At 45.1% G+C, this 19,906-nt stretch overlaps 1 protein-coding gene and 1 long non-coding RNA gene across 6 annotated transcripts in view; one reads left to right on the forward strand and one right to left on the reverse strand.

Annotated features, from left to right (window-relative positions):
• Positions 1-2,064, reverse strand: part of LOC140204910 (uncharacterized) — a 35,659-nt gene extending 33,595 nt beyond the window's left edge. For 3 of the 4 annotated variants that reach the window (XM_072271847.1, XM_072271845.1, XM_072271850.1), the window contains exons 1-2: positions 1,555-2,064; positions 672-1,010 (exon numbers count right to left, since the gene is read on the reverse strand). In XM_072271847.1, the coding sequence (XP_072127948.1) occupies positions 672-1,010; positions 1,555-1,597 (382 nt within the window). In that variant the 5' untranslated portion in view covers positions 1,598-2,064. The remainder of the gene's footprint in view (positions 1-671; positions 1,011-1,554) is intronic. The other variant, XM_072271846.1, reaches the window with a different exon arrangement.
• Positions 1,650-19,013, forward strand: LOC140204912 (uncharacterized). 2 transcript variants are annotated; one of them, XR_011887723.1, is made up of 3 exons: positions 1,650-1,820; positions 18,020-18,163; positions 18,591-19,013. It is a non-coding gene; the product is annotated as an uncharacterized lncRNA (long non-coding RNA). The 2 variants fall into 2 exon arrangements; XR_011887722.1 differs by lacking the exon at positions 1,650-1,820 and adding an exon at positions 17,105-17,354.
• Positions 19,014-19,906: the final 893 nt, after the last annotated feature.

The following is a 19,906-nucleotide window of genomic DNA, read 5'->3' on the forward strand; positions in this document are numbered from 1 at the left end:
CGGCTGTCCTGCCTGGCCTACTGAGTTCCTCCAGCATTTTGTGTGTGCCTAGCTAGCTTTCTGAAATTGTTTAGCCCAAAGGAACTGCCTGTTAGGAAGAGTGAGAGTGAGATGGAGATTGAGAATGACACAGCCACCTTTCTTACCAGTCTCCATCTCCTACCTTCACATGCACCTCCTCTAGAGCGATCATCCATCTGAACTGCTAGTTCACTCATGTTCTTTCTCCACTGACGCTGTCCGACCTGAAGTTTGTTTTTGCTTTTCCTAGACGTGAACTTGGCGCTTAAACAATAACTACTGATTTTAACTTGATTTCAGAGCAACGAGATGTTCTGGTCTGCGCTGAAGGATTTGTTCTCCTGCCGGGAAACTTCTCACACTAGTGTCTCCAGTTACTTCCCTACATCGGCCACGGAGCACTTTCACCCCAGGGCCGTGACAGGCACTATGTAAATGCAAATCATTCCGTACGAACGGAGAGAGAAGCTTAGGTGACCTGCTTTTAGTAAATGCCTCGCTCCAGTTTAACTTACAGATACAATTCCGGCGAGCAGGACGCTTTGATACCGTTTCCCCTTCTCTCCCGTACTGACCCCAGCAGCTTTGGGAACAGGGATTGGGACGGCGGGGGTGGGGTGGTTGGTGGGTGTTGGGAGTTGTTTTCATACCTGTCACGGCCAGCGCAGTCCCAGTACCGAATTTCATCTCGCCCCCGGTCCGGGCTGCGCAATAATACACCCCGGCGTCCGAAACACTGATATTCGCAATCCTTAGTCGGGAGCAGTGGGTTCTGCGGTCAAAGGAGGGAGTAAAATTATGGCCGTATCCGTTAAAGTAGCTGGCGGGGCCGCCAGAGGCGCGGTGGAAGAGGATGGTAGTGGGTCCTTGACCGGGACGTTGCATAAACCAGTACCGTAGATCGGATGTTTCCTGCAGTCGGCATTCCACCGTTACCGCGTCTCCGGCGTGCACGGAGCTCCATAATATTTCCGCAGAGCTAGGAAGATCTGCATCCGACCGAGAAAAAGATCTGTCAGTGTACAGGAAAGTCTAAAATCTACCCCAAACACCGTGGATTTGGCCAAGCTGCGTTAGAAGTTCATGACATTCAGGATTTGTTCAAAGACCTGTGGACCACTCCCGCTTCGGTGCCACGGCACGGATATACAACCGTGCCAAGTGAGTGGAGTCAGGGACGAGGAGAATCGAGGGGTCGGTACTGTCGTTCCACGGACGGTCACAGTGCAAAGGGTCCCTGGAGGTGAGCGCGCGTGGAACTGGCGAGAGGGGGAGGAATCAAAGGAATGGGTGGCCGAGTGCATCGATCCGGCCAACCATCCGCATGGGCCGGGATCCGAGATGCAGCGATGGGGTCAGAGGTCCAGAAGGGTGAAGGGTTGTCTGTATCCAAGGAATTGTGGTGAGGTGGATGCGTCGATACAAGGAAGGCAGGGTCTAGGAACCAAGGCGGGGGGGGGGGGGGGGCGGCGTGGTCCAGAGGCTGGTGAAGGGTCGCCTACATTCTTGCCAGGTAAAAGCGCGGCTACTCACAAATGGTCCACACCAGCACGATCCACGTCAGCCGGAGCTTCATGCCACCCGTATATTGAATGATTTATCGATAAACACTCGCCCTCTGACCACTGGCTGTGTCAGTTTGTGGTTTTGTTTACCGTTTCCACCGCATCTAACAGTCAGAGGAGGACCGACGCTGACTTGTGAGCCTGGCGACGAGCCATAGGCGGTCGCCCGGCAGGGCTGAGGTAATGAGATCCGGCTGGGTTACGCTTCGGAAGTTAGCGCTGCGAAACTTAAAGGTAAGTGAAAATCGAAGGTTTCGACTCAGGTGGTGAGAGTAACCGAGCTGTTGCTTCCGGGCGGAGTCGCGCTGCGCGACGGTGGAAATAGTGAAGCTGTTCTGCAGCTCAGAGATCAATATCTTACAGCTTCACTCAAAGTGGCAGGAAGTGCCAGGCCCTCCCGTCTCAAACCGCCGTAAGGTCGGGCCGCGGGTACCTACATTTCCAACCGCCGAGTCAATTTGCCGCTGCTGGCGGCGCAGATATTCGAAATGTGACAAGGAACACCCAACGGGTCAGTCAGCATCTGCGGAAAAAGACGCCGTTTGTGTTTCAGTTCTTACTATGTTTGACCTGAAACATCCAATCGGTTTCTCTCTCCGCCGACGCTGCCAGCCCTGCTGAGTGCTGCCAGCCCTTTCTGTTGTTGTGACTGCAAATCAGAGATAGTTCGTGTGCAAAGCTGTTGTTGCGGTGGAGCAACTGTTCGGAGATGCTTCCTGGAGGACTGCGTCAAAAAATCGCTATAATTCAGCAAAGATTCAAAGAGAAGTTTGAAGACAACTTCGTGGTGGGGGCTCGGATCTCAAACAACCACGGGTCAGAGTACAATAAGGAGATAAAGAGCTCAATGTCATGTTGTCAAGTCAACATCCTCTCCCTCAATGTCAGCAGATTATTAACTTCAGGATGTGGGGTAGGGTTCACACCCCTGTATGTACCAATGGTGCCACGGTGGAAATGGGTTGAGAGCTTCGGTTTGCAAAGGTGTAATTATTAAGATTTAGATTCATCCAAGTAAACAGTGAAATGCAACGTTTGTATTAACATTCAGCACAACCTAAGGATGTGCTGGGAGCAGCCCACAAGTATCACATGCATTCCAGCACCAACAAATCATGCCCACAATGTTCAGCGGAAGAACAGCAAACCCTGCCCCTTTTGTCCGTCTCATCGACACACACACACACACACACACACACACAGTCGTCCAACCCCCAGATAGGCAGCCTCCGGGCCTCCAGGCCTCTGGGCCGCCAGGCTCCATTGGACTCACAGACTTGCAGACCCAGGGCTCAACTTCTGGACTTCAAATCGACCACCGGCCTTCGATCTTCGATATTGACCCCAGGACTCACTGATGGCGGGTCTCAAACTCCAGACTCACCAGTAACAACGCCGCAAACTCCAGGCATCTAACACCAGACTCCCAGACTCATGTGCCAAGGGGGCCGTCAGCCCTCGTGCCTCTTATCCACACAAACTTTCAATACTGTTGATACCCCTAGGGACTCAACTGACCTGGGGTGGGGGGGGGGGATCAGATCTTGTCGTCACTGGTCCTTCTCAACATCATTGTTGGGCTTCAGGAGTGGAATGTGGAGGCCCAGATGTCAAACTGGTTTTTAACTCCCAACTTTCCTGTCCCTAAACCTCAACCCGACCTGTAACTGCATGCTCTGTCCCCAAATCAATCCCTACCCGCCTAAAAACAGCAATGTATGAGCCACGCCTTCAGCGGAGACTGTAGCTCGGCACCATCTTGACCGAAACACCGACCATTTGTCCTGGTGGGGCAACATGGATGCTGTGGATAAGGAAGCATGCCTAGGTCTTTACTTCCTCGGAAGTCGAAGGAAATTCAGCATGTCCCTGATAATTCTCAGAAACTTTTACTAAAGCAGTCTATTCAGACGCCTCACGGTTAGGCTTGGCAACTGCTCTGCCCAAGACCACAAGAAATTGCAGAAAGTGGTAGGCACTGTGAAGTCCATCACACAAACCAATCTCCCCTCCGTCGACTCCCCTCCCCTACACTTCCTGCTGCCTTAAGAGAGCAGCCAGCATAATCTAGCACTCCTCCCATCCCTGTCAATCTCTCTTCTGTCCTCTCATGATTTTATAATCCTTGAAAAGGTCGCCCCTCATTTGAGAGGGCAGAGAGTTAATAAATGACAATAAAAGAGGACTGCGTCTCCTCATAATCTAATCTAATAGGAACCTGGGGATCAATCTTTTCATGGGGGGGGTGATCTGTATATGAGACAAACTTCCCTTATATTGATTAGCACTGTCATGGAACTGATTGGACAGTGGCAGGAATTCAAGTTTCAGTTCTCCAGTTCCCCAGGGTACAGTTAGCTGTCGCTGTCTCTTTAAGACTCAATTGTAGGAGTTCCATTACTCGTACTGCTGTTTGTGGCTTCACCTTTGGATTTTGTTTGTGTCACCTTGTCTATTCCAAGTCTGAATTGATTCAAGGCAGGTTGGGGGGGGGGCAGACAAAAGAAGGCTGGTGAAGCCAGGAGGCACTTGGGGAGGGTGACGGCAGACGGTGATAAGTGGGGACACAAAGGCTGGAATCTGAGAAGTAAGGGAGGTGATGGTGGAACCATAGGGGAAGGGTGAAGGGCGATGGGAACCTGAGCCAGAATGGAGGTGTGGAGAGGAGTTGGTGGGACGCAAGGGACTTCAGACTCTGGAATCTGGAGCAATGAGCAATCTGCAGAAGGAGCTCAGGGGTCAAGGACATCTGCACCAGTTCTGATAGAGGTGAGAAGAAGGTTGGTGAACCTTGGTAATTCTCTGCCCAGTGGGGTTCAGACATTTCTGGGTAGTTTCACAACAGGTGTCAGTGGACACTGGAATATTAGGGGAATTGAGGGGTATCTGGCTCTTGTGGAAATTGGTGCTGAGGCAAAAATCTTATTATAGTACAGACACATGGGACCAAACAGCCTACACCTGCTTCTGCGAATAAAATCGATGATCTCAGAGCTAGGGTGCTGGGACACTAGGACCACGTGTGTTCTTTGTTTCACGGAATCCTGGTTAACCTCTTCCCTACCGGACCCAGATTGGCGGGTTTACTATACACCTCCAGGAAAGATCTATAGAGTCTCTCAAGAGCAGAGGTGGAGGAGTAGGCCCTGTGATCAGCTCTCCTTGGTGCACAAATATATCAGTGCGGTCCCATTTCTGCTCACCAGACCTGGAAAATCCAGCAGTAAAGTGCCGTCCTTTTTACCTACCACGGGAGTTCTCTGGGGTCATTTTGGTAGCAGTTTACATTCCACCTCAGGGCAATGTTAAGTGGGCTTTAGATGATCTGAGCAATGGGATCAACATGCACGAAACAGCGCACCCTAATGCCTTCACCGTCATTTTGGGAGATTTTAAACCAGGCCAGTCTGCAAAAATCACTAAACAACTACCATCAACAGATCACTTGCAATTCCAGAGGAAACAACACACTGGACCATTGCTACACCACCATCAAGAATGCCTACTGTGCTATTCCACGCCCTCAGTTCGGGAAGTCTGATCACCAGGCTGTACTTCTATTCCCTGAGTATAGGCAGAGACTGAAGACTGCAGCACCAGCAGTGAGGACCAAGAAGGTATGGACCAGGGAAGCACAGGAGCACCTACAGGACTGCTTTGAATTGGTGGACTGGACTGTTTTCAGGGATTCAACTTTGAATCTGGATGAGTCTGCTGCAGTTGTTCCTGACTTCTATGCCCGCTTTGCAAGGGAGAACACAACTACAGCTGTGAAGATCCCTGCTGCACTTGATGACCCTGTGATCTCTGTCTCAGAGACCAATGTTAGACTGTCTTTAAAGAGAGTGAACCCTTGCAAGGCGGAAGGTCCCAGTGGAGTACCTGGTAAGGCTCCGAAAACCTGTGCCAACCAACTAGTGGGAGTATTCAAGGACATTTCCAACCTCTCACTACTATGGGCGGAAGTTCCCACTTGCTTCAAAAAGGCAACAATTCTACCAGTGGCTAAGGAGAATAATGTGGGCTGCCTTAATGACTATCGCCCAGTAGCACTCACATCAACAGTGATGAAACGCTTTGAGAGGTTAGTCATGACTAGACTGAACTCCTGCCTCAGCAAGGACCTGGACCCTTTGCAATTTAGGTCAATGGTAGACGCAATCACAATGGCTCTCCACACAGCTTTAGACCACCTGGACAATACAAACACCTATGTCAGGATGCTGTTCATCGACTATAGCTCAGCATTTAATACCATCATTCCCACAATCCTGATTGAGAAGTTTCAGAACCTGGGCCTCTGTACCTCCCTCTGCAATTGGATCTTCGACTTTCTAACTGTGCAAATTGGTGATAACATATCCTCCTCGCTGACAATCAACACTGGTGCACCTCAGGGGTGTATGCTTTGCCCACTCTCTACTCTCTATGTCCATGACTGTGTGGCTAGGCATAGCTCAAATATCATCTATGAATTTGCTGACGATACAACCATTGTTGGTAGAATCTCAGGTGGTGACGAGAGGGCATACAGGAGTGAGATATGCCAACTAGTGGAATGGTGCCACAGCAACAACCTGGCACTCAACGTCAGTAAGACGAAAGAGCTGATTGTGGACTTCAGGAAGGGTAAGACGATGGAACACACACAAATCCTCATAGAGGGATCAGACGTGGAGAGAGTGAGCAGTTTCAAGTTCCTGGGTGTCAAGATCTCTGAGGATCTAACCTGGTCCCAACATATCGATGAAGTTATAAAGAAGGCAAGACAGTGACTATACTTTATTAGGAGTTTGAAGAGATTTGCATGTCAACAAACACACACAGAAATTTCTATAGTTGTACTGTGGAGAGCATCCTGACAGGCTGCATCACTGTCTGGTGTGGAGGGGCTGCTGCATAGGACTGAAAGAAGCTGCAGAAGGTTGTAAATCTGGTCAGCTCCATCTTGGGTACTAGCCTACAAAGTACCCAGGACATCTTCGGGAAGCAGTGTCTCAGAAAGGCAGCATCCAATACAAAGGACCTCCAGCACCCAGGGCATGCCCTTTTCTCACTGTTACCATCAGGTAGGAGGTACAAAAGCCTGAAGGCACACACTCAGCAATTCAGGAACAGCTTCTTCCCCTCTGCCATCTGATTCCCAAATGGACTTTGAATCTTTGGATACTACCTCATTTTTTTAATATACAGTATTTCCGTTTTTGCATGTTTTATTGAATCTATTCGATATACGTAATTGATTCTTTATTTATTATTTTTATTTTGTTTATTTTTTTTTCTCTGCTAGATTATGCATTGCATTGAACTGCTGCTGCTAAGTTAACAAATTTTATGTCACATGCCGGTGATAATAAACCTGATTCTGAATTCTAAATTCGGAATTCTGATCTCATTGAAACCTAACAAATAAGTTAAAATCCTAGATAGAGTGGATGTGGAAAGGATATTTCCTATGGTGGGAGGCAGGTGTTTGGGACCAGAGGAACATCCCTTTAGAACAGAGATGAGGAGGGATTTCCTTAGTCAAAGGGTGGTGAATCTGTGGAATTCATTGCCACAGACGGCTATAGAGGCCACACCACTGGGAATATTTAAAGCAGAATAGGTTCTTGATTAGTAAGGGCATCAAAGGGAGAAGGCAAAAAAATGGGGTTGAGAGGGATAGTGAATCAACCATGATTCAATGGCAGATTAGACTCAGTGAGTCCAATCTCCTATTGTACTCCTATGTCTTATGGTCTTATTATGAGACTTGATTCTTATATCTCTGTAATTACAGTCTAATGACACTAGATGGCGGTAGATTACCCGGTCCTCAAAGTGCCCAATGAAATTTTCCACTTCTTTCTCTCAAATGGGTTTCGAATAAGCAATGCCAATATCCAAATAACATGTTTACAATAATTATTAGAAAGTTTGTTGTGTTTACTTAAAGTGAAATTGGGGTAACCTGCCACTGAAAGCTGACCTTGAACTTCACATTTCTGCTGTGAAGTTTGGTGTCAATACCCAGTCGTAACACCTACTGCCGATCATTTCTCCTGATGCATGACCCTTCCAATTAACTGGGCTAATGGAATATTTATCTTTAAACTTCCAGAAGTTTCGCTTCTGAATCTACCTGAGGAATAGATAGGAAACAGTTTTTAAATTCTTTGCAAAAATGAGTTGGTTCTAAGTAAGGTCTTCTGGTGAGTTGTAACGCTCTCACTTTACAATGCAAGGATTCCAGTGACAAGAGAAACCAGTGTGACTGACCCAGACTGCTGGGCTTCCAGTGGGGAATATCTGATCAATTTCACAAACAAGAGAAAATCTGCAGAGGCTGGAAATCCAAGCAACACACACAAAATGCTGGAGGAACTCAGCAGGCCAGGCAGCATCTATGGAAAAGAGTAAACTATAGATGTTTCGGGCTGAGACCCTTCATCAGGTCTGGAACAAAGAATTGAGAAGTCAGAGTAAGAAGGTGTTGGGAGGGGATGAAGAAGTACAAGGTGGCAGGTGATGGGTGAAACCAGGAGAAAGGGAGGGGTGAAGTGAAGAGCTGGGAAGTTGACTGGTGAAAGAGATAAAGGGCTGGAGAAGGGGGAATCTGATAGGAGATGACAGAAGGCCATGGCAGAAAGGGAAGGGGGAGGAGTACCAGAGGGAGGTGATGGGCAGGTAAGAAGATGTGAGAGAGGGAAATAAGAACGGTGAATGGTGAAGAAGAAGGGGGGCAATTACGGAACATATAAGTTATTAGTCGATTAATTACTGATTTCTATCAAAGGACGTGGGTTCTAGTTTTGCAAGGGGACAAGAAGTTAACATTTTCTCTCACTCAAACAAGGAAAAGTGAATGAGTTGCACTGCATATGGCAGGGATACAAGAACTCAAGCAGGGAGCTGCGGTGGATTGTCCAAGAAGAAAACGTTCACTGAGACTGTCAGAAGAATGAACATTATGACATCATAATGGAAGTACAGCCATAATAGAAAAGCAAGGTTGTAATGCTGAAGCTTTATAAGGCACTGGTGAGGCCTCACTTGAAGTATGCTGAGCAGTTTTGGGCCCTTTATCTAAGAAAGGGTGTGCTGACATTGGAAAGGGTTCAAAGGAAGTTCATGAAAATGATTCCGGGAGTGAATGAGGAGAGTTTGAGGGCTCTGAACCTGTTGTCACTGAAATTCAGAAGAATGAGGGGGAGGTATCTCACTGAAACCTACCTAATATTGAAAGGCCTCAAAAGAGTGGTTGCAGAGAGGATGTTTCCTATGGTGAAAGAGTTTAAGACAAGAGGGCACAGACTCAGAATAGAGGAACGTCCATTCAGAATAGAAATGAGTAGGAATTTCTTCAGCCAGAGAGGGATGAACCTGTGCAGGCCAAGTCAGTGGGTGTACTTATCACCGAGATTGACAGATTCTTGATTGGTCAGGGCATGAAGGGATACGGGGAGAAGGCAGGAAATTGGGGCTGAGAGGGAAATGGATCAGTCATAATGAAATGGTGAAGCAGACTCAATGGGCCAAATGGCCTAATTCTGCTCCTATATTTTATGGTCTTATAATGCACCTTGGACTCTGTATATACTTTCACTGCCTCAGTACAGCAGCCAGCATAATCATAGACCCCATCAAGCCCAGACAGTCTCTCTTCTCCCCTCTTCCATCAGACAGAAGATTCAGAAGCTAAAAAGCGCACATCACCAAGCTCAAGGACAGCTTCTATCCCCACTGTTATAAAACTATTGAAGGGCTGCGTAGAAGAATGAGGGGAGATTTGAGAGAGGTATATAAAATTATGATGGGTATAGATAGAGTGAATGCAAGCAGGCTTTTTCCACTGAGACAAGGGGAGAAAGAAACCAGAAGACATGGGTTAAGGGTGAGGGGGAAAAGTTTAAAGGGAACATTAGGGGGGGCTTCTTCACACAGAGAGTGGTGGGAGTACGGAATGAGCTGCCAGACGAGGTGGTAAATGCGAGTTCTTTTTTAACATTTAAGAATAAATTGGACAGATACATGGATGGAAGGTGTATGGAGGGATATGGTCCATGTGCAGGTCAGTGGGACTAGGCAGAAAGTGGTTCGGCACAGCCAAGAAAGGCCAAAAGGCCTGTTTTTGTGCTGTAGTTTCTATGGTTTCTAATAATAAGATGGACTTTTAACATTACAATCTACCATCTTATGACCTTGCACCTTTTTATCTAACTGCTCTGAACTTTTTCTGTAGCTGTGCACGTTATTCTGCATTTAGTTATTGTTTTCCTTTGTTCTACTTCAATGCACAGTATAATGATTTGATCTGTACTGTTGGGTCTCTGTTTATTTTCTGATCCTTAAGGAGTCAGGAATGACGAGCAGTCTTAATTCCAAGTTTATTTGGAATGCAAATCTTAAAGTTTATTTCATTCATCTTAGAATGCAAACAAACATACAAACACTAAGCAAAATAAACAAAAAGATGAGAAATGATGCTAAGGGGTGAACATGAAGAGGATAAAGAAGCCAAGATGGTGCCTTTGAAAAATTTATCACTTTTATAATAAGTTAAGGATAATTCCTTAGATAAGAATGAATTAGTTAACAGGCTACATAATTAAAACAATTACATCACATGGGCAATGTGCTGGTACTTAGCCAATGAAAGGTGAGAAAGCTGTTAAACTGTTAGCTTAGCTGCAATACTGCTTTCTGCCAGTGAGTGGGGATGGACCACCACATACAGTGAAAAATACATGCGTTTGTTAAAAAGAACAAATCTTATAAAAAGTATTATTTAAAGAAAACAGTACAAACAGTATGCAAGACAAGCTTTTCACTGCACACGAGACATTAATAAACCAATTCCAATTTATTAGTATACACTTGAGATCTGTCACAAAAATAAGTTAAATGGATTTATACCGACATGTACATCTGAATCAATTGCTTTCCGCTTTCCCACGACGTGGATGTCACTGACAATGTCTGTCCTTGGCTGTCCCTGGTCCAAGGAAACAGTTTAAGGTCAACAACAGAATCAAATCAGAATTAGGTTTATCATCACTGACTTATATGACACCTTTGGTCCCCACCTGGCACTCAGCTCTCATCTGTGGCTCCCCGTAGCTGTTTGCATGCAACAGCGGCCACACCCCGGGCAACGGCTTCGACAAGCCGGCTAAACCAGGTGAGGGTAGCTGACGGGTCTCAAACCCTCGGTGAGATAGGTAGTTGTCTATCCCAGCATGTGAAGACAGACTCCGGCGGATTGAGCGGACGAGACCAATGGAAGGTCCAACGGTCAAGAATCCGGTCTCTGCAACCGTCATGGAACGTGTAGAGCAGGACAAGACACAGAAGACGTCCTGGTCATCCACTGCGCCTAGTCCCATCTCCAGCCGTCTAGACTCTGTCTTGCCACTGGATCCAGATGGGAATTGGGAAGAGAGAGTGAGGCTGACACTGCGCAACTCTCCCTCACTTAAAACTAAATCATGTGCTAGTCTCGACACCATCATTATGGTGTCGAGGTCCTCTTCGACATCAACGATGGACGAACAGCAACAACAACAACATATGACATGAAATTTATTGCTTTCCAGCAGCGGTTACAGAACAAAGATATAGAGTTACTAAATAAAAATAATGTCTTGATAGAGGTGAACAAAATTACACAAGTGGAAAACCAGTGACCTTTCTCCCAGGACGTAAATGGGGGCATAATTTTAAGGCGAATGGAAGGGACATGTCGAGGTAAGTTTTTTTTTAACACTGAGGGTGGTGAGTGAGTGGAACATGCTGCCAGGGGTGGTGGAGAGACAGATACATTGGGAACATCTAAGAAACTCTTAGATAGGCACATGGATGATAGAAAAATTGAGGGCTGTGTGGGAGGGAAGGTTAGAGTAAGCTAAAAGTTTGACACAACTTTGTGGGTCAAAGTCCATACTGACGTTCTTGCCCATCCTCATTAATCCTACTTGCCTGCATGAGGTCCATATCCTCCTGGCCTGTTTAAATATCTATCTCAATGTTAAACACTGTAATCGTATCTCATTCCATTACTTCCTCTGCCGGGCCAATCCAGATACCAATCATCTCTGTGTTAAAAAAAAACTACCCTCAAATCTCTTCTTCTCACCTTAAGCATATCCCCTCTTGGTTTTGGTCTTCCCCACCCCTCAAAAAAAAGAGGAAAAGCATCTCAGTGAATGATGACACAAGCTTAATTAATTTGCAGGCTGCATAATAAAATGAATTCTTACAGCAAAGTATAATAGTAACCAGTCTTTGAAGCAATTCTAACAAAGGTATCATTCTGAATTATAAGTTGCAGAGTTTGATAAGCAATAAAACTGTCCATTGAAGACTGTACAGATAATGATAAATTCACTCTATAAATATATCCTGAAAAAGTACCTACATACCAAGTGTTCCAACTGCACAACTTGAAGTTAGTCTTCAACAAGAAGACTGAGGACAAAAATGTCAGGTTGTGGGCCAGTCACAAACAAGAGAAAATCTGCAGATGAAGGGTTTCTGCCCAAAACATCGACAATACTCTTTTCCATAAATGCTGCCTGGCCTGCTGAGTTCCTCTGGCATTTTGTGTGTGAGGTCCTGAGCCAACTCGTGTTCAGAGTTCTGTTTTACCTCAGCTGGGAGTGCTGGCAAGCAACCAGATTTCAGAGTTTGTTCCCATGCATTTGTTGAGCTGAATCATTATTTTTCCAAGCTACAAGGCTGGCATTTAGAGCAGCAATGATGCTCCTCCATCTCTGGCAGTGTTCAGGGCCTCTTTCATCATGTCAGAACCTTCTTTCGGGTTTTCACTACTGCCAGTCATGCAAGTCCCTAGTGGTGATTCAGGAATACCACCATACTCAGATGTAGAAGGATTCTTCATTGCTGTTTCCATAATAATTTTGTTTGACCCGTCAGGGTCGGTAGCCCTGAGCTGACCCCCCCTGAACCTGGAGGACCGGTGGACCACTCTTAGTCTGGCCTCTACCCTTTGACCTGTTTGGCATGGGTGACCCTACCAAGAGTCAAAGCATAAAGCCCTGACTCCAGCCAACATCGCTCTCCGGGTCATTGACGCACGCAAGCCTCCAAACCACAACAAGGTCGTGGTCCTCTTGGAGGGTGAAATACTTACAATGTTGTTAATTTATGTTTATGGACTTGTGCAGCACACAAACAACCCTTCTGCCCACATTGTGCATACTTGCCCAATTACACTAAACCCCTTTTCCCACATGAGGATCATATCCTAAGCATTTCTCCCTTAAGCATATTGATTGTATCTGATTTCACCACCTCCCCTGGCAGTGCATTCCAGATATCAAACACTCTCACAGGCAAATGCAGGCGGAAGGGACTAGTTGCTGGGCAACACAATCAGCGGGGTGAGTTGGGCTGAAGGGCCTGTTTACATGTTATATTACTCATTCTATCCCTTCTCCGTGTTAAAAAAAATGTAACCTTAATCACTTAAAACTCCTTTGTTTTACCCCAAACTTGCTTTTGATAGCCTGGCATGGTGCTAAAGTTCTGGCTATCTACTCTATCAATGCCTGTTATTATTTTATATATTTCTATGAGGTCACTCTTCATCTTCATTTACTCCAAGGAAAACAAGACCAGCCTATCCCATTTGTTATAGCAGCTGAAGTTCTCTAATCCAGCCAACAATCAGTGAATCTCATCTACACTCTCTCCAGCACAACCACATTCTTCTGTTATTATGGTGCCCAGAACTGCACACAACACTCCAAGTGTCATGGAACTGGTGATTTTATGAAGATGCAACATAACATCCTAGCTTCTGTATTCTATGCTCTGACCTATGAAGGCAAGAATGCCACATGCCTTCATTTCCACCCTATCTACCTGTGTTGCCGCTATGGATTGGAACCCATGAACGCTCTGACCATTAACATTCCTCAATGTCTTACTGTACATCTCCCACCTCCATTTGACTACTCAAAGTCCATCACCTTGTATTTGTCAGGATTAAATTGGATCTACCCAGCTTTGCATCTGATTTTTATCGTGCTACAGCCAGAACACCACCAATTCTCATATCATCCACTAATTTACATAGTTATATCAGAGTCAGAATCAGGTTTATGATCACTGATATATGCCGTGAAATGGTGTTGTTCTGCACAACAGTACAGTGCAATACATAAAACACTAAATAAAAGTTACAATAAGAAATATTTAAAAATAAATAGTGCAGATGTGAGGTAGTGTTCACGAGTTCATGGACCGCTCAGATATCTGATGGTAGATATAACCATATAACCATATAACAATTACAGCACGGAAACAGGCCATCTCGGCCCTTCTAGTCCGTGCCGAACTCTTACTCTCACCTAGTCCCACCAACCTGCACTCAGCCCATAACCCTCAATTCCTTTCCTGTCCATATATCTATCCAATTTAACTGTAAATGACAACATCGCACCCACCTCAACCACTTCTGCTGGAAGCTCATTCCACACAGCTACCACTCTCTGAGTAAAGAAGTTCCCCCTCATGTTACCCCTAAACTTTTGTCCTATAACTCTCAACTCATGTCCTCTTGTTTGAATTTTCCCCACTCTCAATGGAAAAAGCCTATCCACGTCAACTCTATCAATCCCCCTCATAATTTTAAACACCTCTGTCAAGTCCCCCCTCAACCTTCTATGCTCCAAAGAATAAAAACCTAACTTGTTCAACCTTTCTCTGTAAGATGGGAAGAAATTGTTCCTAAAATGTTGAGTGTGCATCTCCTGTACCCCCTCCTCAATGCTTATGGAAAACATATAAAATTATGAAGTGTTGGCGCGTGGCCAAATGGTTAAGGCGTTGGTCTAGTGATCTGAGGGTCACTAGTTCGAGCCTTGGCTGAGGTAGCGTGTGTGTCCTTGAGCAAGGCACTTAATCACACATTGCTCTGTGACGACACCAGTGCCAAGCTGTATGGGTCTTAATGCCCTTCCCTTGGACAACATTGGTAGTGTTGAGAGGGGAGACTTGCAGCATGGGCAACTGCTGGTCTTCCATACAACCTTGCCCAGGCCTTCGCCCTGGAAACTTTCCAAGGCGCAAATCCATGGTCTCATGAGACCAACGGATGCCTATTAAAACTTATGAAAGGGATATATAAGATACAGGCAAGAAAGTTGTTTCCACTGGTAGGTGAGACTAGAACTAAGGAACATAGCCTCAAGATTCGGGGGAGTAGATTTAGGATAGGGCTGAGGAGGAGCGGCTTTCCCCAGAGCGTGGTGAATCTGTGGAATTCTCTGCCCAATGAAGCAATGGAGGCTACCTCAGCAAATATATTTAAGACAAGATTGGATAGATTTTTGCATAGTAGGGGAATTCAGGCTTATGGGGAATGACAGGTAGATGGAGATGAGTCCATGGCTAGATCAGCCATGATTTTATTGAATGGCAGAGCAGGCTCAACGGGCCAGATGGCTGACTCCTGCTCCTATTTCTTATGATCTTATGTAGCAAGGAGAAGAGGGCACGTCCTGGGTGGTAAGGTTCCTTCATGATGGATGTCATGATGAAGGGTCTCAGCCTGAAGCATCGACTGTTTATTCTTTTCCATAGATGCTGCCTGGACTGCTGAGTTCCTCCAGTGTTTTGTGTGTGTTGCTTCATGATGGATGCTGCCTTTCTGGGGCATCACCTTTTGAAAATGTCCTCGATGCTGTGGAACTAGTGCTAGCCGGTTTTACCACACTCTCCGGTTTCTTTTCCTGATCTTGTACATTGGACCCTCCATAACCAGAAGCGATGCAGCCTCAAAATGCTCTCCATGGTAACATTCGTAGTAATTTGCTAGAGTCCTTGGTGCATACCAAATCTCCTTAAACTCCCAATGAAGTTTAGCCTCTGGTGTGCCTTCTTCATGATTGCCTTATGTTAATTCATTGTTTATCCTATGGTTAATTCATGACAGTAGCTAAACTGTGATGCCTAGCTGAAAGTCTCCTGGTTCTCCATAGCACAGTGTTAAGCAGAGAGTTGAGGACACAGGTCAGCACATCATAGAAACCAACCTCCACTCTATAGACTCTATACTTCTCCCTGCTCTGGTAAGGTGGCCATCATAATTAAAAACCCACTCAGTTCTCTCTTTGCCCCTCTCCCACTGGGTGGAAGATACAAAGCCCTGAAACCACCTAACTCCAGGCTCAAGGACCGAAAGACCATAAGACATAGGAGCAGAATTAGGCCATTTGGCCCATTGAGTCTGCTCCACCATTCAATCATGGTGGGGTTGAGAAGGAAAATTTATTTTTCTCTCAACTCAATTCTTCCCCTTTGACACCCTTACTAACGAAGAGCTTGTCAACATCCACTTTACATGTACCCAATGACTTTGCCTCCACAGTCACCTGTGGCGATGAATTCCACAGATTCGCCACCCTCTGCTGAAAGAAATTCCTCCTCATCTCTGTTCTAAAGGGTGCCCTTCTGAGGCTGTGCCCTCTGGTCCTAGACTCTACCACTGTTGAAAATACCCATATCCGTTCTGACTGGGCCTTTCAATACATATTCTATGTTGTAACAATTATCTTCAAAGTTGCCTAGGTGTCTGTGCTGCAGCTGGTTGAGGAGAATTTTTTAAATGCCATTAAATCCTTTGGAGATATCTCAGAGATTCGCTGCCCTATGCCAGAAGAAATTCCTCCATACCTCAATTTTCAATAACGTCTTATCTTATCAGCTCGCTTAAGATACTCCTTTCTGGTCTATAAGTGAATCAGACGGATTCTTCTGGCAGTCAGTGATTTTCATGGTCACTGTTGCCCGAAATGGCATTTTTTATTCCAGAGTTTCATTTAATTGCTTCCCGAGTGGCCGTGTTATGATTGGTATCCCCGTCTCTGAATCGGTGACCCAGATCTCCGGCTGCTGATTCAGCAAGTTAACTGTTAACTACCGTAACCCTGTAGTACTCATACCCTTATGCCAACCTTCACGCTGTTTCCTTTTGCTTTCCGAATCCTAGATTTTATGTGATATACTGGAATTAAATAGAATATTAAATAATTTCAAATGATGTTAGAATCAATAACATCGATTGTATTGGGAAGTATCGGCATATGGCAACTGCGCATCGGCGCATTCATGAACATAAATTCCTCATCGGCTCCACATTCCCACGCTGTTTTCTGTTCCCATGTACGTACTAGTGCTCCAAAAATATATCAACGGCAATTTTAAATGTAGTTTGTAACTGAGAATAGAAAGTTCGCCAGGAAAAGTGTTCCAAAAGATCAGAAGACTACTAATGGGGGGAGGGGGGGATCGTCTTCTCGACGGTGGTCTACTTTCCCAGTTGTTGTCTCACTCTACGGAAATTCCAAGCTGACCACGGATCTTCCAAGTGCCATTAAAAAAAAACCATTTCCTCTCCAAAGTCAATGCGACGCTGCAGAATAACTTGTGCAATCGTTCGAGGTCGGCCAAAGGGCAGATTTCTAACCGGGAGAAGAGTTCGAACTTCGACACAAAGACGCACCGCGATTCCCGTCCATCGTCTCTCTGCCTGCCATAATCAGAATCAGGTTTAACATCAGCGGCATATGCCGTGAAATTTGTTGTCTTTGCGGCAGCAGTGCAATGCAATATATAACAATATAGAAAATATGTGAAATATTTATATAATGGTTAAATTGAACAAGTGGCGCAAAATGGAAATAAGTGTTTGTTAGTGTCTGTAGGTTCAATGTCCATTCAGAAACCGATGGCAGAGGGGAAGAAGCTGTTCCTGAATCAGTGAGTGTGTATCTTCAGGCTTCTGTACCTCCTCCCTGATGGTAGCAATGAGAAGAGGGCATGTCCTGGGTGATGGGGGTCCTTAATGGTGGACGCCACCTTTTTGAGGCATGGATCCTTGAAGATGTCCTGATAACTACCGAGGCTGGTGCTAACTAAGTTTACAACTTTCTGCAGCTTATTTCGACTCTGTGCAGTCGCCCCCCCCCATACTCAATGCTTTGTTTTCTTTTGGGAGAGAGTTGTGCGAATGGATGATTACTAATTATGATCGAAAGAGTAAATGATTTATCAATACATTAATCTCAAGGCTGTCAGTATCAGACACAAAGAGGCGTGTATCAACATCATCGATCGCCAATCGATTGCTTTACAATAGACAAGTTTATTACAAGTACTAAACTACGTTACTGCAAACTACAATAGATAAAATATAGATAATAGATAGACATACTTTATTGATCCCGAGGGAAATTGGGTTTCGTTACAGTTGCAACAACCAGGAATAGAGTATAAATATAGCAATATAAAACCATAAATGATTAAATAATAATATGTAAATTATGCCAGGTGGAAATAAGTCCAGGACCAGCCTATTGGCTATTAAGTATAATTTAAATGTTCCCATCCAAATCCAGATGTAATTGATTCCCTGTGGTTCCCAGCCGTTCCGATACACCTCTTTGGTGTCCGTGCTGGGACTTTTTTTTTCAGGGACACTCAGCACCAAGATGGGCCGTCTTTATGCCCCACCCAGAAGGCAGGAGAACGCGGTGGGCTCCGCGTGTCCTCCAGCGGGATGTTGACAGGTGAGCACCTGCCTTCGGAACACTGAATTCTTTCGGTCGTTTCTCCCCAGAGAGCTGTGGGCTTTACTAATCGCACGGCTCGGAGAGGAAGGCGCGAAACTGGCGTGCAGAAGGGGTAGGTCCGACTCCGGATACCCGGTGCCGCGGGCAGTGCGTTTGGGCACTTCACTCGTCCTCCGCTCACCCTTCCTGCCGGCCTCGGCGACTCTGTGGAAAACTCAAGGTAACCGAGTGAGCGGCTCAAAAAAAAAATCACCCAAATGTAAAAGCTAGTCATTTGCAGTGCGGCAGAAAAAAACTCGTCAAATCGTGACAGACAGACATTTCATTAGAAATTATATGAGATTAAATCACATCATATTAAGCCTCTCCATATCGAACTTTCATTTGCATGGAACTAAATTCCAATTTTATTTTTTTAATGTAGGAATTTGCTCCGTCGTCAGTAAACGTGGAGATCTTAAAACCCCAGAGCTGCTTTAACCGTTAGTACACAGCGGGTCGGGCAGCATCTGTGGAGGGAATTGAACAGATTCATGTCGCAAAACGTGGTCGGATGCATCGGCAAGCTGGTGGCGCTGGAGGTTTACCGTCTGCGTGAGATGATGGGACTTTCGAGAGACTTTGAGACTTTTACCGTGCCATGGTCTGTTCTTATCAAATTACGGTATTGCTTTGCACTGTTGTAACTATAGGTTATAATTATGTGGTTTTTGTTAGTTTTTAAGTCGGTTTGTCATGTGTTTCCGTGATATCATTCTGGAAAAACATTGTATCATTTCTTAATGCATGCATTACTAAATGACAATAAAAGAGGACTGCGTGTCCTCATAATCATAATCATAAAACCCTTTATCGGGACTCTGTTAGTTGGTGATGTTTGTTAATATGATGTACGGCTCTCGTCTCAGACACTGAGTGCTTTGAGAGAAAGATTTTTTTTCCATTCGATTGTGATTAGCAATCATTCATTCATATAAATATTATATATATATATATATATAATAATTCATTATATAAAAGATTGAGTATAACTAATGATGTTCAGACTGATAGGGCAGGTTTTGGAAGCTGTAAGTGTTTTACCTTGAACAGTTGCCCAGCTTTATTCCAGAGTCAGGTTGGTGTGGTACCCAAGAATACTCCATACAGGATATCCAACTGCATTTCATCCTAAATGGTTCCAATTCCCACCATTCAATTGTGTAAAACATTAGGAACTGAGATAAGAAACCATGAAATTACTTCATCTGAAGTACAACAAAAAAAATCACTTGAAACACTCAGCCGGTCAGGCAGCATCCATGGAGAGAGAAAAACAGGTTAAGGTATTTAAACTGTTCTGCGAAAAGGTCTCCAATTAATACTAATATTATCTTATGTGCTGTATATGATATATATACTGTGTTTTGTACTTGGGTCCCAGAGTAATGTTGTTTCATTTAGCTGTGTACGATTGAATGCCAACAAACTTCAACCTGAACTTGGTCTGAATATTGGTTCTATTTCTTTTCTCGCAGTCCCTGCCTCACCGGAACTTTCCTGAATTCTCTGGTTTTTCGTTTCATCTTTCCACTGTCTGCAGTATTTCAAATATTTCCCTCTGAGATTCTCAGTCAAATGGAGTTTATGGCCAGCAGTCAGTGCCATCGCTGTTAATGTGCCGAGAGAACAGATTCAGTGTGCTATCTTCCTTTTAAAAGTCTCTCCCTTTGTTAGGACTTAAATTGAACGTCATAGATC

Source organism: Mobula birostris, chromosome 11, assembly GCF_030028105.1.
Source record: "Mobula birostris isolate sMobBir1 chromosome 11, sMobBir1.hap1, whole genome shotgun sequence".
Lineage (NCBI taxonomy): Eukaryota > Metazoa > Chordata > Chondrichthyes > Myliobatiformes > Myliobatidae > Mobula > Mobula birostris.